Raw genomic sequence first — 25,962 nt, 5'->3', positions numbered from 1 at the left:
TTTGATAGGCTCAATTACACATGTAAACCAAATATGGAGAGAACATACTATACTAATAAACTCCATGGGACCATAAAGCAACAAATGAAAAGAATAAATCAAAACTTTCCCACCAACACAACATTCTGGTGTTAATCAATTAGCCAAGAATGTGCAATCTAAGTTAAGAACATGGGAGGGATCAAAGCACCATACCTGACACCAGCATCACCAACAATTCCGATAGCCATTCCGGCAGAAAGCCTGGCGATGCCACAATCAAGACCGGATGAAAGATGGGCATAACCAACGAAACGATGGTACGATTTGGCCTTTGGATTGATCCCAGTACTGATAATAACAGCAATGATCAATCCATAAATACCCAAAACACTGGCCATAACAACTCAGGCCTCATCACACCCATCGACGCCATACCAGCGCCGCTCTTAGCCTCGCCATACCTGAATTCACAAGTTTAATTTAACTTCTTTGCTTCAATTCAAACCCTTCTGAATTTCAGAGTGCAATATTTACTCAGCAGAATCAAAGTAATAACTTATACTTCATAAATATACATATCCCATATTCAAATATCTATTTCGAACCACTGAATTATACAATATTTACAATGAAAGTACAAGTTTTCAGTAATCTTTACATGTAAAAGACTAATTCACGCAAATTCCGTCATATAATTCCAATGTAAACAAATAATATTTACTCAGCTCAATCAACAGAATTACTTATTTCGTAACTATTCATATCTCAAATTCAAATATCAATACTAAATACCACCGAATTTATACAAAATTCATAATAAAAATTAAAATCTTATGATCCTTCTTTTTTCAATTTATTCGCTAAATATTGCTATTAGTGATCCAAAAAAAATACTATCAGAAAATGAAATAAATGTCAAATTAAAACAGATTTAATATCAAAATAATTAAAAAGGGGTCTAATATTTAAAAATAATAATGATATATTGAGAGGTAAGGATTAGTTACAGGAAAAGACAAGAGCAGCGGCGCGGCCGAGGAAGCCGAAGAACGGAGCCGTTTCATCGCCGGTGAAAGAAGAAGACATTTGCGGGTTTACTGGACCAGAACGGTGTCGTGTACATCTGACGAAAAAACCAGTCGAAAGCTTTTGATCTCTCTGTTATCTCCCCGCTTCTTGTTGCCGCGCATGAAGGAAACAAGAGGGAAGGAAATCAGCCATTTTAATTTTGCGCGGTAATTGGTTAAGTGGGCAATTTATGCAATTGGGCCCATTTTGGATTTTTATTTCGCATATGCCGATTTCCAAGGTTTTATTTCTATTTTTTTGGCTATTTTTTTTAAATGATTTTTTTTTGTCTTTGGGTTAATTCCACGAAACATCCCTAAATCATGAATCCATTCTAAACTAGTCTCTAAACTTTAAATCATTCTTATTACATCTCAAACTATTAAGTTATATTAATTAGGTTCTTCCATTACTAATACCGCTAATTTAACTTTTAAATGACACATCGATCTTATGTGACATAATTTAAAATTAAATTTTTAATTAAAATGAATATTGTAAAATGAATTTTTAAAACCTTAATTTCGAGATTTTCAATGTTTTTTTTTTTACAAAAGCTTTATTGTTGACTCTTTTTTTTCAATTTTACTTTATTTTAAGGTTTTTTAAGTTATGCAACAACGTTCTATTTTTCTTTAAAACTTTTTCTTTAATTTTAGCTACATAAGATTTGGTGTGTCATTTAATAGTTAAAATACCAATTTTAATAACAAAAAGACCTGATTGATACAACATTGATAATTTAGGGACTAATTTAAAATAAGGGTCATAGTTTGGTGGTGTCTAGTGTCATGGGTTGCGCATGGGAGCACGCAACCATGACAAACTTGTGCGATCCATCGTATTCGAGGGAGGTCATTTGGCCCAACCAATCTGGCCCGGTGCCTGAAGAGATTAAAAGCCCATCTCAAGAGCCCGGTAAAAATGGGAAGTGATCTAGAAGATATAATTATGGAATCTTAGAGTTTTAATTGTATATAGCTGATTATCTAAGCTTAGAGTTCTAATTGTATACAGCTTTTAATTGTAGCTATTGATGTACTGTGATTTACACCGTTGATTTTAGGGAGGCTCAACTATAAATAGAGGCCTCTTTGCTCATTGTAATTCATTCAGTTGTTAATAAGAATTTTGAGAGTATTCACTCAAACTTTTCTCTCAAGTGTTCTTGCTTTTGTTCATCTTTCAAGGCTCGTTCTTACTTCATTCTTTTGCTGTTCTTCATGGAAACCTTAAGTGAATTCTGTTGAATCCTTTATCGTTGCGAGTTAAGCTGACTTAGGCGTTTTTACTGTTGAATCCTTTATCGCTGCAAGTTAGGCTGACTTAGGCGTTTTTAAGCAAAGAAACTGCCTAAGGCCGCACGGATCCGTGGGAAAACTCTAAGTCCGTGACACTAGTACAATGAACACTTTTTCTTTTTTGAAATAATTTTTATATTTTATGATAGGCCAAAGTATGTTATTAGTCCCTACATATTGAGTAAGTAGTGAATTTAGTCCTTATACTTTATCAATCAATGTTAGCCCCTATACTTTTTTTAATTTTAAAATTCCAATCCTAATCTAAAATGGCAGCGGTTAAATAAGTTTGATTGAATATTGTTTTGAACTATGCATAAACTTGTATATTTAGTAGAACCAAGTAATATTTTAAAAGTGGGAAAAAGCGCATGTTAGGGAGATGCTCTCGATGCGCTTTAGTAGGACTATTGTGTGTTGCTATATTTCCTTGTTCTTCAGAATTTATTATAAAAATTGCATCGATCATCATTTTCTACTTCAAAATTATTGTTTCTTTTGCTTAATTTCGAAGAATCACATGCTTGATTAGAGGAGTCTTTTTGCTACTAGCACAAAGCAATCATTATATTTTTTTCCTTCCCAGTTTGGGCTAGGTCTCCAAAGAAGACATTCGAATTTGACAACATACCTAATAGATTATTTCCTTAGAAGACTCGAAACTTTGGATGAATGTAAAGATTGGTCAATATATTATGCGGGGAAAATGGGGCTATGAATGTCAAGTTAATGGAAAAAAATTGTATACTTGTAAATTTAAAAATTTGAAAGCCAAGGTTTAGGTACTAGAGCATAACCCTTAACACATACAAAATAAGTCAGTGATACTTAAGAAATAGGAGCCAAACTTGAAAAAAGCTAGAATTTGATTTGAAGAAGAAGCCAAGCTAGATTCAATTAAGTGCCTGAATTTGGAGCCTTTCACATAGAGAGGATTAAGGCATTAAGCTATGTCCCTAGTGTATTAGGGACTCTTTTATATATAGACAGCATCAATGTGTCTAAATAAAGATTGGTCTTTGTCGATGTATGTGTTGAGATTTTGGTAAATCTAGTATTGCCTAGGTACATAAATGTTAGTTTTAAAGGATGATGCTTTTGTATCTATTACTATTGAAATTCCTTAGATACCACAACATTATGGATTTAATTCATATTTTTCAAATTTATTGATTTTAATCTTGATATTTTTGAAATTTAAAGTTTCATTCCACAATAACTTTTAAATTCATTAACTAAAATCATGTGTTTTTTGTGAGAATTATGTAAAAATAGCAAGCTTGCAATTAACATATAATCACACATGTGAGAATATAAAATTAACAGCTACTGTTTTAGGCTAACATTGGAATTTTAAATTTTAAAATAAATAAATTAAAAATAACTAAGTCATAGTATATGAACTAAATTCACAATTTACGCATAATAAAGGGACTAATAGCACAAATTGACATTTTAAATTCAGCATATTTGATTAATTTATACTTATTCTCTATTATTAGTGAATTATTGGTTTTTTTATAAAAGTAATACTAAAAAACAATTAAATATAAGAATATATGAGAAACAAATTAATTACGAAATAGGATGTTTTCTCTAAAGTGAATATCGTTGTCGCCTGATTAGTTGGCAGCACCACCCTAATTAAAAATAATAATTTTTTATCGGCGCTTTTTGATAGCGATAGCAGTGAACTAAAGTGTGATAAACCAAAACATTCAGGGAAAACTCTTCCTTTTAAATTAGTTGTTATGAAAAAAAAAGGGTTTATCCTTAAAACGTGACATTGGGTTGCCCCAAGTTTCTTTTTTACAATAGTCAATCTAAAAGGGAAATTTTTATATCATTCATTGAATGTTTTGATTTATTACATTTTAGTCAAATGTCACCACTATGTCAGACGACATTAATAAAAAATTATTTAAAAAAAAAAAAATAGGGTGGTGCCAGGGATACCAATATTCACTATAGAAAATATCTCATTTTATAATTAATCTGTTTACATACATTTTTTTATTTAATTATTTTTATAAAAAAAGCCTAATTTATTTATGATAAATTAAATAAAATTTAAGTGGGTCTGGGCCAAAGAGCCGATCAAGAGTCCCAAATCAGACGATTCTTATCATTGATTATGATCTGAAGATAGGATAAAGGCAAAATAGAGCAGCCAAGAGTAAACAGGTGGCAGCAGGCCCAACTAAAAAATCGGCAAACAAAAGAATTCTCCTTTTTAATTTCACTGTTTCAAGTCCTTCGTAGAGATAGCAGATTTGATTTACAGAGACCAAAGGGGGGGAAATGGCGATCACACTGAACAATGGATTTAAGATGCCAGTGGTTGGTTTAGGTGTTTGGCGTATGGATGGAAAAGACGTTAGAGACCTCATCATCAACTCCATCAAGCTTGGTTATCGTCATTTTGATTGTGCTGGTACTTTGGGCTCTTTTTTTTAATTATTATTTATTTATTTAATCATTTATTAGAGTGTGATGAAATCATTGCAATTTTCATACTGTTTCATTATATCTGAGATCTTTTTTTTTTTTTTGGTTAAATTCTGGATGTTAGTGACTGGATGAAGTTTCTCAGTTAAAGTGTTTTGGAAAAAAAAAGTAATCACAATAATTATGGAAATGATAACATTTTAAGAAGATTTATGGACAATAAAATGATTTTATTATGCTAATATGTTTATTTGTTTATATGATTTGGGGGATAGAGTTAAGGGACTGCTAAAGTATGGTTGCATGAACCGTCTAAGCGAAGCCTCGAGTTTGAGTCTTATAGTACTATAGGGTCATAGATCGGGAAATCTAAGAGACGGTTGTTGGACAATATACGCATTCATTGATTGTGTTGTCATGTATTGTTAGTGGCATATATGTCATGTTCATATTCCTCCAAACAGTCGGTGGTTGTCTTGGGTTTGTGTTCTGTAGGACTTTAGTTTGACTGATTGAAAGTTGGTTAGATATGTGGAGATTTAGTCTTTATTGTTACACAGGCATTCTTTGATTGTGTTGTTATGTATTGTTAGTGGCATATATGTCATGTCTATGTTCCTCCGACTGATTGAAAGTTGGTTGTATATATGGAAATTTAGTCTTTATTGTAGTATAGGCTTTCTTTGATTTTATTGTCGTGTATTGTTGGTGACATATATGTCATGTTGGTGTCTCTCCAATGTGTCTGTGGCTGTCTCGGGTTTTTGTTCTGTAGTACTTTAGTTTGACTGATTGAAAGTTGGTTGGATGTGTGAAGATTTAGTCTTTATTGTAGTATAGGCATTCCTTGATTTTATTGTTGTGTATTGTTGGTGGCATATATGTTGTGTTCATGTTCCTCCGACAAGTCGCTGTTTGTCTCAGGTTTGTGTTCTGTAGTATTTTAGTTTGACTGATTGAAAGTCAGATGGATGTGTGAAGATTTAGTCTTTATTGCAGTATGGGCATTCTTTGATTTTATTGTCATGTATTGTTTGTGGCATTATTCATGTGTCTCCAATGTGTCCTCGGTTGTCTCAGTTGTCTGCAGTTATCTGGGTTAGAGTTCCATATTTCTTTAGTTTCACTGATTGGGATAATCGAGAAATGGGTGGTTATGTGAAGATGCAGTCTTCAATTCAGTACGGACATTCTTTGATTGTATTGTTAGTGGCATATATGTTGTATTCGTGTTTCTATGATATGGGTTTGAGTTCCATATTTCTTTTGTTTCACAGATTGAGATAACCGAAAGATGGTTGGTTATGTGAAGATACAGTCTTTATTTCAGTACAGACATTCTTTGATTGTGTTGTTGGTGGCGTGTTTCTATGACATGTCTGCAGTTAACTGGGTTTGAGTTCCATATTTCTTTAGTTTCACAAATTGGGATAATCGAAAGACAGTTGGTTATCTGAAGATTTAGTCTTTATTTCAGTACAGACATTCTTTGATTGTATTGTCATGTATTGTTAGTGGCATACATGTTGTGTTCATGTTTCTCCTCCATGTCTGCAGTTATCTTGGGTTTGAGTTCCATAGTTCTTTAGTTTCACAGATTGGGAAATCGAAAGATGGTTGGATGTTTTAAGATTTAGTATTTATTTCAGTACAAGAATTATTTGATTTTATGTCATGTATTGTCAATGACATTATGTCGTGTTAATGTTTCTCTAACATCTATACCGTGTTTTACAGCTGACTACAAGAATGAAGCAGAAGTTGGTGAGGCATTGTCTGAAGCATTCAAAACTGGGCTTGTTAAGAGAGAGGACCTCTTTATTACAACCAAGGCTAGATCAATGGAAACTTTAAATCTTCTTTTTTTCTCTTCGTACTTCATTATCTTGTAGTTCTTATCTTATCCAGTTCGATTGCAGCTTTGGAATTCTGATCACGGGCATGTTCTTGAGGCCTGTAAAGACAGTCTTAAGAAGCTTCAATTGGATTATCTGGATTTGTATCTAGTTCACTTTCCCGTTGCTGTAAAGCACACTGGTAATTCCCGACTATCCTCTTTAATTGTTTAGCATACATTTTACTCAATTCAGGTAATTTTTTCTTCGTAAATTTCATGTTTAAATTCTCTTAGTAAGCATAGGATACGGTTATGGGAAGATTACCCTTCAAATATATGGAAAACTTAAAAAAGATTGAACGTACTCTTTTTGGATGGTTAAAAGGGCTCTCATCAGAAACAACTGGGAAACTACTCACTCTTCGATTTTGGCTGTATTTTTTTATGCCTGCAGGAGTCGGTCAAACGGACAGTCCTTTGGACAAGGATGGAGTCCTGGACATAGACACGACTATATCGTTGGAGACTACCTGGCACGCGATGGAAGATTTGGTTTCCAAGGGTTTAGTTCGTAGCATCGGGATCAGGTCTCAAATTCTGTCTTGACTATCGAGTTGCGTCCATAAATCTTTTTTAACCTTAGACTTACATCTGATACAAATTCCATATACAGCAACTATGACATCTTTTTAACAAGAGATTGCCTAGCTTACTCCAAGGTGAAGCCTGCTGTAAACCAGATTGAGACACATCCTTACTTCCAACGTGATTGTCTTGTAAAATTTTGCCAGAAGCACGGAATCTGTGTTACCGCTCACACTCCATTAGGAGGTGCTGCTGCTAATGCAGAATGGTTTGGAACAGTGTCATGTTTGGATGATCCCGTCCTTAAGGTACAAAACTATCCACCTGATGTTTTGGTCATCTAAGTTTATTTCTAATGTACATATGTCCTTTGGTTTCAGGCGCTAGCCGAGAAGTACAAGAAAACCGTGGCTCAGATCGTTCTCCGGTGGGGAATCCAACGAAACACGGTAGTAATTCCAAAGACATCAAAGTTCGAGAGATTGAAGGAGAATTTCGAGGTTTTTGACTTCGAGTTAGCCAAAGAAGACATGGACAAAATCAAAGCCATTGATCGGAAATATCGGACCAATCAACCTGCCAAGTTTTGGGGCATCGATCTGTATGCTTAGAGCGCGATGCCGGGTATTCTGTGTGTGGCGACTTACGTTTTATGAAGAATAAGAGCAAAAAAAGTCCATGACTTGCATCAGCAAAGAAAAAACTTATTATTAGATTCATCAATCGCCCAAGTTTCTTCTTTTTTTTTTTTTTTTTTAAATGTACCTAAGTTTCTTGCATGTTATGACATTTACGTTTATCTGTATGGATTGAGAATAATTTTTCTTTCGTTCCTTTTGTTTTATTTTGGGAGGGAAAAGACATTCAAATTTGATACTTATTGAGGGGGCTGACTTTCTATCAGGAAAAGTATTTGAAGTGTCATTTGTTGAGCAGTCAAATGGATATTCGAATAAAGGTGGTGTGTCTGGGGTGATTATGTTCGGTTTTATCTTTGGGTTGTCTCTCTACTCTAAAGAGAGATCAAAGGGGTTAAAACCGAGTATAATACCTTTGTCTGAGAGTTCGGTCGATTGCTCGATAGACGACACTTCAAAGATTTCTCCCAAGAGAGTTAATCCCCCTCAACAATACCCAATACCTGTATCTGACACATTTGGACCACGCTATAAGGCCATGATCATTCAAAGATCCTCAAAATATATGAAAAAGCTTAATAAAAATTGAATACCTATATGGTAGACTTTTTTATTAGTCACTCACACTTGGGTTGGATTTACTCTTTGTTTTTATTGAAAATAGATATCAATGATTATTTATGTTGGATCTAAGAAACTTACAACAAGCCAGTTAGATAATAAACTGAATGCATTCGAGCTGGTGGGCTATGGTTTATCTCATAGAAGGACTTGGCTTCCATTCAACAATAGCAAAGTGTGAGTGGAGAAAACAAGCTAAAACATTCAACTATAAAATATTTATTTTAGAAACGAACAAATAGTCAGGATGGCCGAGTGGTCTAAGGCGCCAGACTCAAGTTCTGGTCCTCGTGAGAGGGCGTGGGTTCAAATCCCACTTCTGACATTTTATTTAAGCATTTTACTTAAAACGGCGTCGTTCAGGTTGCCTCCGAGAACAAACACGTAACATTATGGGAAATATCCATCCAGAAACAAAGAGAGAAGAAGCTGTATTCTATTTTGCCTGTTAGGTAACATCATGATGTCTAAGTTAGTGTGGGATACCAATCTTAAATGAATTGATGAGGAGAATGGTAACTGTATAAATGGTCTTTGAAACATTGATTAGGTAGGCATGAACAGACATTACCATAACTAGAACAAAAGGAAAAAAGAAACTTAAGCAAAACAGTGTCCAAATTCAATGCTTTAGTAAACTTTACGAAATGAATCTTCACAAAGGGAATATGCATGTGGTAGGAGAAAATGCCTAGCAAGAAACAAATCAGAACCATGTGGAACTTTAACTAATTACTTCACCTGATTTGTTTCTAAACACACTTTTTAAATCAAGTTGAATTTATTCGAGTTATTTTGTATTATTGACTTTTTTTTGTGACATTTGAATTATCTGGATCTCACATATCCCTAGTTAAAGTACATGGTTCATCTTTTGAAGCACCCCAATGAAATGCTCTTGTTTTATAAATTCGTTGTCTTTTCAATGGCAAAACAAGAATTAGGTGATCGAGATTAGATAAAATTAAGACTTGGTTTATCATTGTTTCTCAAAAGTTAATTTTTGTTTTTGGCTAAAAAAATGCTTTTACAAATTATTTTTGTCCCAAAAGCATTTTTGAAAAATTTAAAAGTATCTTATTTAGTAATATTTTTATCTCAAAAGTACTTCTAAAAAATAATGCTAAATTGGCACTAAAACATTTCAGATGGAGTTAAAGCTAAAATTTTGTACTAAAATTATTTAAATTGTACTTTTTAACTTTGAAAGGAGTCAAAATTACAATTTTTCTATTTAAAACAAGCTAAAAAGGATTAAACTAAACTGTTTATGTTTACAAGGTATTAAAATAGCAATTAATCCATTCCGCTAAGGGGGCTACGGCCCTTGCCTGTCCCTTTGGCTACACCCTTGTGTCTTTTTAAGTATTCGACAAAGTCGATAAACAAAACACCCTACCCAAAACAATACCGACTAATCGAAAGGCCATTCATTTTCACGACCGGCACTTCACAAATTTCGACGAAGATAATCTCCCGTCAAACAGGTTTTGATTTTAACTTATACACATAAAACTAAAAAAAATAAAACATTTAAATAAATTAACAAATAAATACATCTCAATTTTTTAAAAAAGAAATTTTTATTGATAGTCATTTTGATATAATTATTAGATAATAATGTGTATAAGTTAGTGTCAAGTAAATAATTAGATTAAAATAAATTTGTTTTTTTTTTTCAAAATAAAATAGCAGAATTATATGCGAGTTTGAATCTTTAAACTTTTTATATACACGTGTCGAGCTATCATTGGTCCAGAACCCTCTCCCGCTATTTAAACTCCCTCCTTTTCGTATAAATCCTAACAAACCATCAAAATTAATTTTCCATTTCGACTAATCTTTTATTGCCTCATTTTTTCACCGAGAAAAATCGTATCTACAGCAATGGGAAATCCAAAGGTATTCTTCGACATGACGATTGGCGGCCAACCAGCTGGCCGGATCGTAATGGAGCTCTTCGCCGATTGCACTCCACGCACGGCGGAGAACTTCCGTGCCCTTTGCACCGGGGAGAAAGGTGTCGGACGCAGCGGGAAACCTCTCCACTACAAAGGCTCAACCTTCCACCGCGTGATCCCCAACTTCATGTGCCAGGGAGGCGATTTCACCGCCGGAAATGGCACCGGAGGTGAATCGATATACGGAGCCAAGTTCGAGGACGAGAACTTCATCAAGAAACACACCGGACCGGGGATTCTCTCGATGGCGAACGCCGGACCGGGAACCAACGGGTCGCAGTTCTTCATTTGCACGACTAAGACTGAGTGGCTCGATGGGAAGCACGTGGTGTTTGGACAAGTTGTTGAAGGAATGGATGTGGTTCGAGACATTGAGAAAGTTGGGTCTAGTGGTGGAAGAACTTCTAAGCCAGTTGTTATTGCCGATTGCGGACAACTCTAAAATTAAAAAGACAGCCACAGTGGTGCATGTCTGAAGTTTTAAGCTTCATTTTATGCTGCTTTGTTTTGTTTTAAATGGTTAGTGGTTTTGGTGGTTCTTTAAGAACTAACCATGGAATAAGATAGGCTTTTTCATTAGTTTCCGTCATTAATGAACTGAAATTTCAGTTTAAAGCAATTTATGGATTTGGATTATTATAATTACATGATTTTGGATATTTATTATATTTGATGGGAGGTATGTGGAGGACATCTTCCAAATTTCGTTGCGTCTAATTGTTTATGCAAGTTCGAGCATAGAATTTTCTCCTAATGATGATTTAGAGACTGGGTTCAAATTTTATTGATAATATTATTAAAAGAAATATTCATGAATTTCAAATAAATTAATTTATATGAATCGTTTGACCTAATATATATATTATTTCAAATAACAATGTTGAATTGTGTGTTATGATGGTACTGATTATTATGATGCAAGTCTCATCAATAATGGTTTCAATTTTGATATTTTATTTTCTTTTAAATGACAAGTTGGTTTGTATGTGGTGATGATATCGATTATTATGATAGCAAGTATATTATATTATTATTATTGAGTTGGCGTTTTAAGTTAACAAAACATTAATTCGGATAAAAAATAAATAAAATGTCACTCTTTTTACAAAGTTAACCCGTAATATCCTAATAAATACTTATGTCTCTACAACCATCGCTAAAAGAACCATGGAGGTCCTGAATTAAGAGTCGGATTGCATTTTACTCCATCTACTAAAAAAATAGGCAAACTAGTCCCTTTACATTAAATTAAGTTGATGGAATAAGTAGACAGTGACATGTGATGTACCACATATACCTCATGTTGACGTACAAAGATCAATTTTTAACAACAAAAATGAACAAAATTTTAACAGAATGACAAACTTGCTTTGATCTAATATACATGAACTAGTTTACCCATTTTTTTAAGTTGATGGGGTAAATATAATATAATACAAGGATCTCTATGGTACCTTTTACCACAACCATAATGTAAATTGTAGAGCTACTAGAGCATATTTCAACATTAAATTTATTTTATAAATTTTATTTGATATATTACTTAAATTTAATTATGGAATATAATTTGATTGTTTCATAAATATAGATTTTAAATTATAATTTTTTTACATTTTATCCTTAATTTTCAAACATTTCACCTTATTCTAAACAAAAAAAGTAATTTTTTATTATGATAATATATTATTAAAATATTAAAATTAAATTAAATTAATTGAAAATACTCTCAATTAAGTAATAAATAATTATTATTGACTTATCATTTTCACATTTTTTATGGAAAAACTCTATCAAATTATTTTTACTTTGAATTATTGAACATGTGTGAAAAAATAAAATCACCATTATAAACAAAAACAAAATTAAATTTAAATTTAAATTTAAATTTAAATTCAATGTTATTTTACTTTTAAAATTCAAACTCAAAACAAGTCATCAACAAACCTACATAGGCACAACAATTTTAACCTAACATCACCAGCCACACTACTAAAATGTTCACGGTCGTATCTAATTTGAATTAAAAAAAAATAAAATTGGATTAAATTGAATTAATTATTCAAAATAATATTAATTAAATTATATAATATATTATTTTTATTAATTATGATGTAAAGCCAATCACACAGCACTCAACTTGCAAGAAAAAATGAGGTTTAAAGTGGGGAGGAGGTATGACATGCTCAAGTGGCGGCTAAGTTACTGATTTGGTATAACAACACCATTATTAGTAATTTGCACTTTAATTGGGATCAATTTAATAATAAGAAACAACAAAGACCCATTCAAAAAATGGAAAATTTCCCCTCTACCCAAATTTTTTATTTAAAATATGGTATACATATAAAGAAAGGGAAAATATATGGGATAAATTTGGTACACACTTAATCCATTCAAATATTATAATAATTTTAAAAATCATAATTAAAAATTTTAAGATATATATTTTAAAATTAATATAACATTTTTAACTAATAATCATAAATTAAATTATAATATTTTAAATGTGTAATATTTATCTCAACTTCTATTAAATTATAATTATTTTTAAATGTATAATCACAACTTTTATTTTATTTTAATTTTTATTTTCAAAAATGAATTTAACAATATGATGAAAAATAAATAATATTTTTATGTGTTTAATTTTTTTCTAAACTAATCCTTTTTATATATATTATACAGAATATAGATATTATTTTTTTAATCAAAACGTGCCATGGGGTATCTTATATTAAGGCGTGCATAGACTTCCATTTTGTTTGGGGGAGAAAAGAAAAAGAGAGAAAGAACAGAAAAGAAAAGAAATGGAAAATCTGGCTATTCTACTACTAGTGATTTTCTTGGTAGCCATGCCAATGGCGTATTGCGTCAAAGAAGGTGCCGAGGAAGTAGATGAATGGTTCGACAAGCTTCCATACGCAAAACAAAAGGTTACCAAGCTCCATTTCTTCTTCCACGACAGATTTGCTGGAAAACACAACAGAACCGCCGTCCGGGTCGCCCACGGACCCGACACCGACAAATCGCCAACCTCATTTGGTCTCGTTTTCATCATGGATGACCCATTAACAGAAAGGATGAATCCGACATCCAAAGAGTTGGGTCGAGCTCAAGGGCTGTACGCATTTTCTGGGCAAGACGAACTGAGCCTGTTGATGTCGTTTAACTTGGTGTTTACCACCGGCGAGTTCAACGGCAGCACTCTTACTGTACTTGGGAGGAATCCGGCGGTTCCCCACCGTGAGATGCCTATTGTAGGTGGTTCAGGCGTTTTCCGAATGGCTCGTGGGGTGGCGTCGGCTAAGTTACGGTCGTTTAATATGACTACCGGTAATGCTCTCATTGAATACAATGTTGTAGTGATGCATTACTAAAGTGATTAACTTACCCAATGCATTCGTGGTAAGCTCAAATAAAAATTCATGGCTATTTATAGATACCATATATGTTTTCTTTTCATGTGGTATTTCATTTTACTTATTTTCGTCTTTTTGTTTTTTTGAAAGTTGATGTTGCATTTGAATTTTCTTTTACAATAATGAAATATTTTATTATGTGATTTTTTTAATTTACAATTACAAAATATATATTCAAGCAATTACAAAACGTAAAATTAAACTACTCCAAAATAAAGTGCATAATCAAACAATAACAACAGAAATAAATTAAAAACTAGACCAATTTAGATTAAAAATTGATTGACTGAACAATTACAATAAAATAAACTAAAATTATAATAATCTAGAGTAAAATTGCCCAGTCGAATTAAAATGTATGTATGACAAAAGATTCACACATATAAGTATCCATGGCAGATTTCAAACCTAAATACTTAGAATACAGAGTATCCATCTTTGCCAGCTATAACTAAGGGATCAATTTGAGTTGAAATTTAGTCAAATGTATATATGTTCGCTATATTTTTATAATTTTATTTTACAGAGTGTCATGTCAACATTATAATGATCAAAGACTATTAAAAATTAATTAATACAATTTAAAAATTTAAAAGTTTAATTAAATAGTTTTTCGTGAAGTAAATTGAAAAGAAAGAGCTAGCAAAAGTTATATATATATATATATATATATATATATATAATAGAAAGCAACAAAAGTTAGAACTTCGATGAACAGAGAAAAGAGGTTTCTAGAGAGAACAGTTTGTTTTTTCTTTAGTAAAACTGTCCATGTTCAATGTATATAAAACTAAGTGATTTTTATATATATAAATTCATACTCAAATGATACATTAAATTAATTAAAATTAATGTTTTAAATGATTTAATGTTTTATGTATGTTTGATAATTTAAAATAAAAATAATTTAATATTTTTTATAAAATAGAAAAATAATAAATAGATTAAAAATAATTTTATTTATTTTAATATTATATCATTTTATAAAAAATTATGTTCAAAATTTAGTTTTTATTTAAAATAAAGCAAAATAATTTAATTATTCACAGTTAATTTTAAATAATATATAGAACAATTTTATAATTTAAATTTAATACTTAAATTTTTTTCACACTTATTTTCTCTAACAGTAAAATTTTCAATTTCCAATTTATTAGACAGCACCTAAAATTATTTTTTCTGTCTTTTTTTCCTCCATCATCATCAATCTAGTCTCCATGGGAGAAGTGGATCAAGCTTTCATTCAATCCATCGAACACCGAGCCAACCTCGATACCATCGAAATCGAAGGAATCCCATTAATCGATCTTTCACTATCCCACACTACAGACATCAACATACTCGTTTCAGAGATAGGAAACGCTTGCAAAAACTGGGGTTTTTTTCAAGTGATCAACCATGGGGTGCCTTTGGAATTGCTCGAAAAGATTAAGGTAGCAGCTAAAGCATTCTTCGATCAACCCGTAGAGGAAAAACGTAAGGTTAAACGAGATGAAGTGAATGCTATGGGGTACCATGAAAGCAAGCATACTAAGAACGTTAGAGACTGGAAAGAGGTGTTTGATTTCTTGATAAAAGACCCTTCTTTTTTACCAGCTTCGCCTGAGACTGAGGATGATGAAATAAGGGCGTTGAGTAATCAGTGGCCTGAGACTCCTCCTCAGTTTAGGTAATTAGTCTTTCATTGGAGCGTTTCTTTAATGTTCTTATTATGTTGCATTTGGTGTGTTTGATAAATTGGCTGACAGAGATGACTAAATCTATGATTAGGGGTGTAAATAACACTGGTGCTATCTATTTGAGTTTGAATAGGAAAAGATTCGAATTTAAGTCAGTAATTATTAAGTCGAGCTTGAGCTTAGTAGCTGAAGCTATCAATCAAGCTAAATTTGAGCTCAATAATATTTGGCTCAAATGGTTGGTGAGTTATACTGAGCTTTGCGAAAATTGATAAAGGATCTTTAATCGAACTCAAGTTCTAGTAGCTTGATTATATCTTGAACTACTTTAAAATAGATGCTTGATTGAGTTCGAGTTGAGTATTAAGCTTCGAATTTCGAGTCAAATTCGAGCTTGCCAATATTCAAGTTCGGTTTGGCTCGATTACACCAATATCTATCACTGTTCAAATGTAGAATTTGACAGTTTGAAGATAAAAGCAGCCTATAGCAATCTTGGGCTTGTTGATTTAAAAATGACCCATGTTTTACAAATTACAAATCTTATTAGTTTCTTTAACAAATTGATTTGAGCTAAAAATGGAATTGCCCAAGCTTGCTTGATTAAGTTCATTTAATTAGTTTGATTATTTATATTTGAATACTAATTTAAAACATGGGACTAGGCACAAGTTAATCCATTAGGGTATTTAAATTCAATTTGCTCAATATTAGCTTGAGATTAACGATAATCGAGCTGAATATGAGCTTTCTTTCAAGCAAAATCCGAAGAATTTATTTGCACAAGTGCCTCATTTACGCCTTGTGTTAATCCAGCTTGTTAATGTTGGTTAGGGAAGTATGCCAGACGTATGCAAGAGAGGTTGAAAAGCTAGGTTACAAGCTATTGGAACTCATCTCTTTGAGCTTAGGCTTGCCATCTAATAGGCTCAATGGCTACTTTGAAGACCATACAACCATGATGAGACTTAATCACTATCCTCCATGCCCTTGCCCTGAGCTAGCACTCGGCGTAGGTCGACACAAGGATGCCGGTGCTTTAACCATTGTTGCTCAAGATGATGTCGGAGGATTACAAGTGAGGAGAAAATCGGACGATGTATGGGTTCCTGTTAAACCGACCCCAAATGCTTTGGTCATCAATGTTGGTGATACTATTCAGGTAACTTCATTTCATTTTTGGCTAATTTATTCAAGCTCTTGCTTATAGATTCATCCAAAGTTCGAGCTACCGGTCCTGCTTAGCCTGAGCCAGACTATAAGACAAAATGGTAGTAAATTTAATATCCAAATCTGAAAATTAACTAAGCGGTCAAAATATGATTGCCGGTCCTTGTATTTTGGTAAAGTTTGAGATTTAATCCTTCTATTTAAACAAAGTTCAAATTAAATCCTGTTGCTTTTTTAGTTTAAAAATTTTAGTCCAATCATTGACAACATTAGTATTTTCTGTAAAAAAATTGCTTATTATCAGGTATATTTACCGAGTTCATAACGATTTGCTTTTGTAGTCGGTACTATTGCATTGATGAAAAATACAATGGTTTTACACGAAACTGCAAAAGATGATCGAATAATATTGGGTTTTCAGGTTTGGAGCAACGAAGCTTACGAGAGCTTGGAGCATAGGGTGGTGGTGAACTCGGAACGGGAAAGGTTTTCGATTCCAGTCTTCTTTTTCCCTTCTCACTACGTGATGGTGAAGCCATTGGAGGAGCTTGTGAACGAGGGAAACCCACCCAAATATAAACCATACAACTTTGGAAAGTTCTTTGTGGCTAGAAACCGCAGTGATTATAAGAAGCTTGAGGTCCAAAACATCCAGATAAGTGATTTTAAGATCATCTAATTTGTGCCGTTTTGGAAGTGTCGGCAAAGGTTGAGGCTTTCTGGATATAGCGTGCATGTTCGAGTTCTATCATCCGCAGATGCTATTCGTGGGTTCTCTCCCAAATTATTTTGGGTTTAAGTCGCACCATGTGCTACTTCATTCTAGATTCTAGTCTAAGTCTTAATATATTCCGATTTTCAGTTTGTTGTACTTTGTATCCAATAGATTCTACTTTTAGTTAATCAAACATGTAGATTTGTACTATAATTACAGTTGTAAATTTCTTTAAAAAGAGTTAATTGCATGAGACATCTCTAAACTATGATCTTCATTTTGAATTAGTCTCTAAACTTCAAAATACTTTAATTACATCTTCAAGCTATTAATATTATATTGTTAAATTTAAATTTTTTAAAAAACACGGGGCAGCATAACTTTTCAAATTAAAACTGAAAAGGAAAGAATCAATGATAAAGTATTCGTAAAAGGAAGATTTTGACAATATCAATTTTAACCATAATTATTTTACTTGAAATTTTCTTTTAAAATTATATTATTTAAGATCTGATTATTTTTGTCATTCGTTACGTGATTATTTTTAAGAGAGGAATTCGAGTTGAAATTTAGTGAAATGTAAATATTTGCTGTATAGTAGTAAAGAAACTATTGGACTTTGGACTGATGATAAAAATATGGAATTTTCAAATTAATATATGAAAAAGAAACGAGTAATTGGGTTCACAAACAAGTTAGTCATCCGTAAAAACTGGCCAGTCGAACTTTTTATTAAAAGACTTTTTAATATTGATAATAGGTACTATAATTTTGTAATTAAAAATCTATGGATAAACTTTCACCAAAAAAAAAAATCTATGGATTAACCACTTCAATTCCTATTATAACGCAAGAAGAACGGTAATTTTTATTTTTGGACATCAAACATGGAGAAAACCTCGTTTGACCATTACAAATCTCTATCTGTCTCCTCCTTTCCATTAACTGGCGGCGCCACCAGTTACTCCTTGGCCGCGCCACCTTGGAAAAAACCATGCTTTCACCAATACCTCTTTTACAAAAATACCTTACATTTCTTTAACTATGATTTTTTTTTTGCAAAAAAATACATAAGAAAAATAAATTATCAATTAGATTCAGACATATCGTCGTCTTGTCGTTAAAACCAGACACAAGTGTTTTGTTTTGTTTTGTCTTGTCTTAAAAGGGATCGTTGCCGTAACTTGGATTTTGTTATTGTTTCCGTGTCCGCTGACCATGGCGGGCGTAGTGAAACAACTGTTAGCGAGGCCAATACAAGTGGCAGATATGGTGACAAAGGCGGCGGATGAAGCACAATCGTTCAAACAAGATTGTCAAGAGATTAAAGGTAAGACCGAAAAGTTAGCCGGCTTACTCCGGCAAGTTGCACGAGCGAGCAACGATATTTACGAACGGCCGACACGTAGAATCGTCGATGAAACCGAACAAGTCCTCGACAAGGCCTTAACTCTTGTCCTAAAGTGTGGTGCAACCGGTTTTCTGGGACGACTTTTCACCATTATCCCTGCCGCGGCCTTTAGGAAACTATCGATGCAACTTGAGAATTCTATCGGGGATGTTTCGTGGCTTTTGGCCGTGTCGGGAGATAATCGTGATGATGAATATCTCGGTCTTCCTCCCATTGCAGCGAACGAACCGATTTTATGTCTTATATGGGAACAAATAGCTAATCTTTATACAGGTACGTTAGAAGAACGGGCCGATGCTTCGGCTTCCTTAGTGTCTTTGGCTCGGGATAATGATCGATACGGTAAGTTGATTATCGAGGAAGGTGGGGTAGTTCCTTTATTGAAATTGGCTAAGGAAGGGAATCTCGAGGGTCAAGAGAATGCGGCAAGGGCGATCGGGTTGCTCGGACGTGACGCAGAAAGTGTCGAACAGATTGTAAATGCTGGAGTTTGTGCAGTGTTTGCGAAAATCCTCAAAGAAGGTCAAATGAAAGTTCAATCTATTGTGGCTTGGGCCGTATCGGAATTAGCTGCTCATCACCCTAAATGCCAAGACCATTTCTCACAAAACAATATAATTCGGTTTCTCGTAAGCCATATTGCTTTCGAGACCGTCGAGGAACATAGTAAGTATACGATTGTGAACAAGCAAGGGGTGTCCTCGATTCATTCGGTTCTCGTAGCTAGTAAGGGCCCCGATTCTCATAAGAAAGAGGAAACCGAGAGTAATATAAATCGCTCGTTGGGGAACCGAGCCGTACCTACCCAAATGCAAAATGTGGTTGCCAATACTTTGAAAGGGAAGAACCCGACACCACCACAACCGAACAATCAAGCTAACCATCCCAAAGGCGGCCAACAAGTCCCGCACGCTAAATCGAACCACCATCCGCACCATGTTTCGATATCTGGTACTAGCATTAAAGGAAGAGAATTCGAAGACCCGGCCACTAAAGCACAAATGAAAGCAATGGCAGCCAGGGCTTTGTGGCAACTTTGCAAGGGAAACCTCTCGATATGTCGTAGCATAACTGAATCGAGAGCTTTATTGTGTTTTGCGATTCTATTAGAAAAAAGCACGGACGACGTTAAATACTACTCGGCCATGGCGTTAGTGGAAATCACGGCTGTTGCCGAACAAAACGCAGACTTGAGACGCTCATCTTTCAAACCGACTTCACCAGCAGCCAGGGCCGTCGTTGATCAATTACTCAAAATCATCGAAAAAACTGACACGGAACTCCTCGTGCCATGCATCAAAACAATCGGGCACCTAGCGAGGACCTTTCGAGCTACCGAAACAAGGATTGTCACACCGTTAGTGAAACTACTTGACGAAACTGAACCCGAGGTTTCAATGGAAGCCGTCATGGCACTTAACAAATTTGCCACACCAAAAAATTTCCTCCACGTTAACCATTCGAAAGCGATCGTTGAAGCCGGCGGGGTGAAACATTTGATTCAATTGGTTTATTTTGGAGAACAAATGGTGCAGTTCCCGTCGTTGACACTTCTTTGTTACATTGCTTACAATATACCCGACAGTGAAGTTCTTGCCCAAGATGAAGTGCTTATAGTACTTGAATGGGCATCGAAACAAGCTCATTTATTGGGAGATCCCGACATTGATGATTTATTACCAGAAGCTAAAAGTCGATTGGAACTGTATCAATCGAGAGGTAAAAGATTCCATTAATGCTTTTACTGCAAAAAAAAATAGTTTCAGTTTTGTAAGTTTCAAATTTTACCTTTCATTCAAATTTATCGTATATAAGTATACATCTAGCATTATTGACACCAATGTTACCGATTTTAAATAGGATAATCTTATTTTTAGGCTTGCAGGTTACTCGGATTTAGCTCAAAAATTATCGAATCAACCTTAAAAATTATCGAATCAAGCTCAAGAGAGTAAAAGTATTACATTAGAGTTAAATTTTTATTTTGCACTATTTACTTAAAAATAGCTAAATTAATCCTTTTACATTAGATTAAAGAGCAAATTAATTTTTTTTGTTAAAAATTTAATCTATTTATATTGTTACAAATTGGTGTGACTGACGAAATAATTAGGTAGTTAGTTGCATGTGATGTGTCACGTGTACCTTATGCTGACATACAGAACCAATTTTTAACAATAAAAATAGATGACTTTTAACAAAATGACTGATTTGCTTTTTTATTTAACATATAAGTACTAATTTGCTCATTTTTAGATTCGAGTGAGCAACATGCAATTTGGCTCCTAGTACAATGATCTCCGAGATCTTTTTACAACTTCACAAGTTACTTGGATTTAGCTTGAAAACCATTCAATCAAGCTCAAAAGAGTCAATTTTAGGGGAAAGTATCACGAAGATCTTTGTATTGGGAGTAAAAATGCATTTTGCCTCCTTTACTCATAAATGGGTAAATTAGTCCCTTTATGTTAGATCAAAGAGAAAATTGGTATTTTTTGTTAAAAATTTAATCCATTTATACTGTTAAAAATTAGGGTTGCTGATGAAATAATCAAACAATTATATGTGACGTGCCATGTATACCTGATGTTGACGTACAATGTCTTGTTTTTAACAATAAAAATAGATGAAATTCTTAACAATAGGACTAGTTTGCTATTTGATCTAATATATAGGGACTAATTTGCCCATTTTTTGAGTTGAAAGAGTAAAATGCAATCCAACTCCTATTACAAGGGCCTCCATGATACCTTTATTGTCAATTTTAGTAATTTAATACTTAATTCGAGTTTAATTAGTATTGAAAGTTTTCAATTCAAATTTGATCTCGATCATAAATAATCGAGTTTTAAACATATCAAATCAAACTCGAACTTAAAAAAAACTAACTTCTGACTTGAATGAAGTTTAAGCTTCTTGCATCTTGAACTCGACTTGATTCTATTACACTGATAATTGCAATATCAACTACGCCAACTCAAACTCAATCAGAAAAGGTAATTAATTTAATGTTTTTGAAATAAATAAAAAAGAATGAATATTATTAGTTTAATTAAAATATTATATTTTTGTATTTTTAACAGGTAATGCATTTTAACTTGACATTTTATTTATCTGTATTATTTTTAAAACAAATAAATTAAATATTCAAATAAAGAAAAATTTAAATTATATATACTGTTTATTTAGTTTTCCTGTCGAATAATCTATATAATATAAAAAATTAATTTCGTGATATTATCGTTGGGACAGATAGATAGGAAGTCTTTTTCAACTGTACCTATTAAAATCTGGGACAGTTTCATATTCCTTTCAGACAAATATAATCTGACCATATTTCACCTGATCCAGAATTCCAAATTCCCCACCGTTCGTTTTGTCTGCGATAAGAAAGAAGACATACATTTAAATTAATTAATTTTTTATTAAGATATTTTTCGAAGGCAGACGTGGCAACCACACCATTTGCGTTGCAATGTCTGCAATATAAAGATGTCCCTGTTCCCTGTCTCGTCATTCTTTTTTCATTTGATTTTTGGGGTTTTTTTGTTCTTTGAGATCTGAATATGGGTGAGAGTAGGGTGACTGGGAAGGTGAAGTGGTTCAGTGACCAAAGGGGATTTGGTTTCATAACACCGGACGGCAGCGGCGAGGAGTTGTTCGTTCACCAATCGTCGATCCGTTCCGACGGTTTTCGTAGCCTCGCCGACGGTGAAGAAGTCGAGTTCATTATCGATTCTTCTGAAGGAGGTCGTACCAAGGCTGTTGATGTCACCGGCCCTAATGGGAACCCTGTTCGTGGCACCACAAGATCTGGACGCTGTGGTGGCGGAGGTGGATCTGGTGGTAGAGGAAGAAGAGGAGGTTATGGAGGCGGCGGAGGAGGATGCTTTAAGTGTGGGGAGATAGGGCATATGGCGAGGGACTGTGGACAGGGCTGCGGCGGCGGGGGGGTTTGTCTTGTTACAACTGTGGAGGCTCCGGGCATTTTGCAAGAGACTGTCCAAACAGTGATCGTTAAAAGCATACTCTGTTCCTTATTATCAAAGCAGCTTCGTTTGTTTGTTTTTTGCTAATGTTTTTTTTTTTGAAGGATTGTCGTTTATTCAAAATTTTTTGGCTTTTGGTCCTTTGTTTTTGAGAGATGGGAATGGATTTAGAATTTTGTTGTTTTATTTGAAAGATTTTGAATTTTGTTAATTGTGAAAATAAATTGGATTTTATTAATTGTATTTTGTCTTTGATTCTGTTTTTTTTTTAAAATTGGATTGAAGTCGTAAATAGAAATGAATTATTGATATTATTTGTAAATCTCATTGATTATGGAACTGATTGGTGAAGAAAGCACATGGAATACAATAAAGCCACTCAATTAATATTTACTCAATGAACTCAAAAAGGTCCATTTCTACCAAACACAAAATAGTGCCTCATTCGGAGTATCGGATGGATTAATCATTTTAATTGGTGGACGTTTTGACAATGTGTTGATCCAGACCGAGAGCTTTGAGATGATTACAGTCATTTAGAAAAGTCTCGTAAAAAGATCTATTTTGACTTTAATTAGGAAGATTCTTTAATTATTATTTCAGATTTATCATTTGACTATTTGTCACATACTTAGAGAAGAGAACTAGGAAGCTGATAGGTTGGCCAAGTTGACTCACTTGAAAAATTAAAGACTGCACGTCATTGAAATATCCCCGTTTGTGGATTTGAGTTTGTTGATGTAGGTTGTATCTTGTAATTTCTTATTCATCACCAAAAAGAAAAAAAAAATAGTGCCCCATTCCTCAACTTTCACTCCTTTCCCTTCATTTTATCTATATATGTTAATGTAAAAAATATTAGTTCTTGACTTGTATTAATTGATAATTAAAGCTTTTGTTAGACACTTTTTGACACAATTTTAAATTTTGTGATTTCTATTCCCCACTCTAATATCGTATCAATAAAAAAAAAAAGGAGCAAACTATAACCAATGTCACTAAACTATTAGTAACTCTACATTTTGGTCACCGAATTATTTAAAATTTTTTATTTAAGTCATTAGGCTGTTAAAATTGTTTCTATATGACATTTTTTGTTTGTACTGTTTGCACCAATAAAAAAAACTCTCATTTCCCTTCTCTTTTACAATTAAATTTTATTTTTATGAAATAATTTTGAATGTCACGAATCTGCGAACGAAATTCCAAATAGTTTTCTTCTCAGTCTCTAATATTGACCATCAGACTGACTTGGATCTAAGATATGTTCTTCTACTTATTGATGGGTACAAATTCACCGTACTGATAATTGAATCGTCACTTGAAGCTCAGTAGCCGAACTTTAAAAAAGAAACTTAACAACCCAATAACTTAAATAAAAATTTTCGAATAGTTCAATAACTTAAATAAAATTTTTTGAATAGTTCAATAACATTTTGTAACCTTTTGAGGTTGAGTGACTAAAACATAAACTTATTAATAGTTTAGTAACATTGGGTGTATTTTACCTAATAATTTAATCAACCTACTTTTCTAATTTAAAATGCTAATTCAATTTTTTACACTATTAAATTTTTATGTTGAATTAAGTTAATTACAGTACTTTTTTACCTAATCACTGAATGAATTTTTTATTTTAAAATATTACATCAACAAATTTAATGAAAATTTTTATTGATATTAATAATTGAATCTTAATTTTAAATATAAAATAAATTCCACATCTATAAAGAAAATAAAAATTTAAGCATATTTTAAAATAAGTCTCAAATATGATAGTTTTAAATATGATAAAATATTTAGACAATAAATGAATGCATAAATTATGTTCATTTAGTAATTGATTAAAGTTGCTCCTATTTAAGTTTAAATTTTTTTTTTTGAATTAGGTTTTGATAGTATGCTCCTTGTGTAGCATTAGGTTTCTGTTTGTTTTAGTGTGTTAGTGAGAGTATTGTGTTATCGGCTTGCATGGAAGAGGCGTTAGTAGATCTACGGTTAACGGAGGAAGGGGATAGTAGGGAGATGAAGGCTTGGGAGATTGAAGAGGAAGTGGGGGAGGGAGAACCTTTCTTAGAACTGTGCTTAGTAGGATGTTTTCTAACAGCAACTACAATCAATTTCCAGTCAATGAGGACCGTGATGGCAAACTTGTGGCACCCTTTGGGGGGAATCTCTATTACGGAGGTGGGGGAGAAACGTTTTGTTTTTCAATTTTATTGTGAAATGGATTTTGACAGGGTGGTTAATGGTGCCCCATGGACCTTTAACAATCACTTACTTGTTTTTCATCATTTAAAACATGGTGAAGACCCCTTGGAAGTGGATTTGTTGTTCACAGAATTCTGATTCAAATCCATAATTTACCACCTGGAATGTTCACATCAACAATAGCTAAACAGTTTGGATATTTCATTGGTAATTTTATGGATTATGATGTCAAAGCTATTGCGGGAGGGTTAAGGAATTATATGTGAATCAGAGTTAAAATAGATATCCGGCAATCTCTGAAGAGGAAGAAGAAACTTGTTGTGGCAAAAAAAGAGTTTTGTTTCTTTTAAATATGAAAGGCTGACAAATTTTTGTTTTTTATGTGGAAAACTAGGACATAGTGAAAACTGTTGTCCCAAAAGATTGCTGGAAGGAAGGAAGGAGCTTCCTCTAGAGTGGGATATTTCGTTGAAAGCTCCACCACGGTGGGGGGTAGCGGCAGGAAGTAGTATCTGGTTAAGGGATTCAAGAGAATTTTGGGGAGGAAATTAAGAAATTGCTAGAAATGAATGTGAGAAAGATAGAAACATGATGTTTGGAAATAATTTAATGAGGAATGATGGAGTAAATTTGGGGTTAAATTTATATGGAAAGTCTAAACAGATCCTGATTGATGAAGGCTATAAGACAGATTTGATGGAGGTTGGTATCTCCGAAGAAGATCTGCCAATTATTGTAGGAGACGGGAAAAAGAGACCTAGGCCCAATAATGATTCCTTTGGGTCTCCTGATCAGGAGTTGAGGTGGAAAAATGGGGCAGAGGAAGGTCAATTCGCTCAAACGGCTGAATCTGCTAGGCAGGTCAGCCGAGCATTATGAAAATTTTTAGCTGGAACGTCCGCAGGTTGGGGAACCCACGGTCGGTTC

General features: G+C 33.4%; 4 protein-coding genes, 1 long non-coding RNA gene, 1 other non-coding gene and 1 pseudogene across 6 annotated transcripts; 6 read left to right on the top strand and 1 right to left on the bottom strand.

Annotated features, from left to right (window-relative positions):
• Positions 1 to 105: 105 nt before the first annotated feature.
• On the bottom strand, positions 106 to 1,178 carry LOC128039901 (uncharacterized). The gene is made up of 2 exons (XR_008194656.1): positions 990 to 1,178; positions 106 to 443 (listed from the first exon to the last, which is right to left on the bottom strand). It is a non-coding gene; the product is annotated as an uncharacterized LOC128039901 (long non-coding RNA).
• Positions 1,179 to 4,526: 3,348 nt separating this feature from the next.
• On the top strand, positions 4,527 to 8,050 carry LOC105772826 (NADP-dependent D-sorbitol-6-phosphate dehydrogenase). The gene is made up of 6 exons (XM_012594296.2): positions 4,527 to 4,785; positions 6,537 to 6,631; positions 6,719 to 6,836; positions 7,091 to 7,223; positions 7,310 to 7,529; positions 7,602 to 8,050. The coding sequence occupies exons 1-6, from the start codon at positions 4,653 to 4,655 to the stop codon at positions 7,830 to 7,832; spliced, it is 930 nt and encodes a 309-aa protein (XP_012449750.1). The 5' UTR covers positions 4,527 to 4,652; the 3' UTR covers positions 7,833 to 8,050.
• A 671-nt stretch (positions 8,051 to 8,721) lies between these two features.
• Positions 8,722 to 8,805, top strand: TRNAL-CAA (transfer RNA leucine (anticodon CAA)). The gene has a single exon. It is a non-coding gene; the product is annotated as a tRNA-Leu (tRNA).
• A 1,499-nt stretch (positions 8,806 to 10,304) lies between these two features.
• On the top strand, positions 10,305 to 11,112 carry LOC105772816 (peptidyl-prolyl cis-trans isomerase 1). The gene has a single exon (XM_012594284.2). It carries the CDS (start codon positions 10,368 to 10,370, stop codon positions 10,881 to 10,883), a length of 516 nt encoding a protein of 171 aa, XP_012449738.1. The 5' UTR covers positions 10,305 to 10,367; the 3' UTR covers positions 10,884 to 11,112.
• A 2,083-nt stretch (positions 11,113 to 13,195) lies between these two features.
• Positions 13,196 to 17,689, top strand: LOC105772801 (protein DMR6-LIKE OXYGENASE 1). Its single transcript, XM_012594259.2, has 4 exons — positions 13,196 to 13,774; positions 15,073 to 15,529; positions 16,374 to 16,701; positions 17,131 to 17,689. Exons 1-4 carry the CDS (start codon positions 13,249 to 13,251, stop codon positions 17,386 to 17,388), a joined length of 1,569 nt encoding a protein of 522 aa, XP_012449713.2. The 5' UTR covers positions 13,196 to 13,248; the 3' UTR covers positions 17,389 to 17,689.
• A 602-nt stretch (positions 17,690 to 18,291) lies between these two features.
• Positions 18,292 to 20,571, top strand: LOC105772756 (uncharacterized). Its single transcript, XM_012594195.2, has one exon. It carries the CDS (start codon positions 18,643 to 18,645, stop codon positions 20,569 to 20,571), a length of 1,929 nt encoding a protein of 642 aa, XP_012449649.1. The 5' UTR covers positions 18,292 to 18,642.
• A 1,614-nt stretch (positions 20,572 to 22,185) lies between these two features.
• On the top strand, positions 22,186 to 23,062 carry LOC105772777 (cold shock protein 2-like; annotated as a pseudogene).
• The last annotated feature ends 2,900 nt before the right edge of the window (positions 23,063 to 25,962 follow it).

Source organism: Gossypium raimondii, chromosome 1, assembly GCF_025698545.1.
Source record: "Gossypium raimondii isolate GPD5lz chromosome 1, ASM2569854v1, whole genome shotgun sequence".
NCBI classification, from domain to species: domain Eukaryota; kingdom Viridiplantae; phylum Streptophyta; class Magnoliopsida; order Malvales; family Malvaceae; genus Gossypium; species Gossypium raimondii.
Note: the sequence above shows the minus strand (reverse complement) of the source record. Positions and strands in the feature narration are given on the sequence as shown.

Excerpts from the sequence above, each read along its gene's own strand:
- LOC105772801 (XM_012594259.2), top strand. The coding sequence starts at position 13,249 with ATGGAAAATCTGGCTATTCTACTACTAGTGATTTTCTTGGTAGCCATG. Across the intron at positions 13,775-15,072 it reads GTCGTTTAATATGACTACCG|TCTCCATGGGAGAAGTGGAT; the intron begins GTAATGCTCTCA and ends TCATCAATCTAG. Across the intron at positions 16,702-17,130 it reads ATGTTGGTGATACTATTCAG|GTTTGGAGCAACGAAGCTTA; the intron begins GTAACTTCATTT and ends TTGGGTTTTCAG.
- LOC105772816 (XM_012594284.2), top strand. The coding sequence starts at position 10,368 with ATGGGAAATCCAAAGGTATTCTTCGACATGACGATTGGCGGCCAACCA.
- LOC105772756 (XM_012594195.2), top strand. The coding sequence starts at position 18,643 with ATGGCGGGCGTAGTGAAACAACTGTTAGCGAGGCCAATACAAGTGGCA.
- LOC105772826 (XM_012594296.2), top strand. The coding sequence starts at position 4,653 with ATGGCGATCACACTGAACAATGGATTTAAGATGCCAGTGGTTGGTTTA. Across the intron at positions 4,786-6,536 it reads TCGTCATTTTGATTGTGCTG|CTGACTACAAGAATGAAGCA; the intron begins GTACTTTGGGCT and ends CGTGTTTTACAG. Across the intron at positions 6,837-7,090 it reads CGTTGCTGTAAAGCACACTG|GAGTCGGTCAAACGGACAGT; the intron begins GTAATTCCCGAC and ends TTATGCCTGCAG.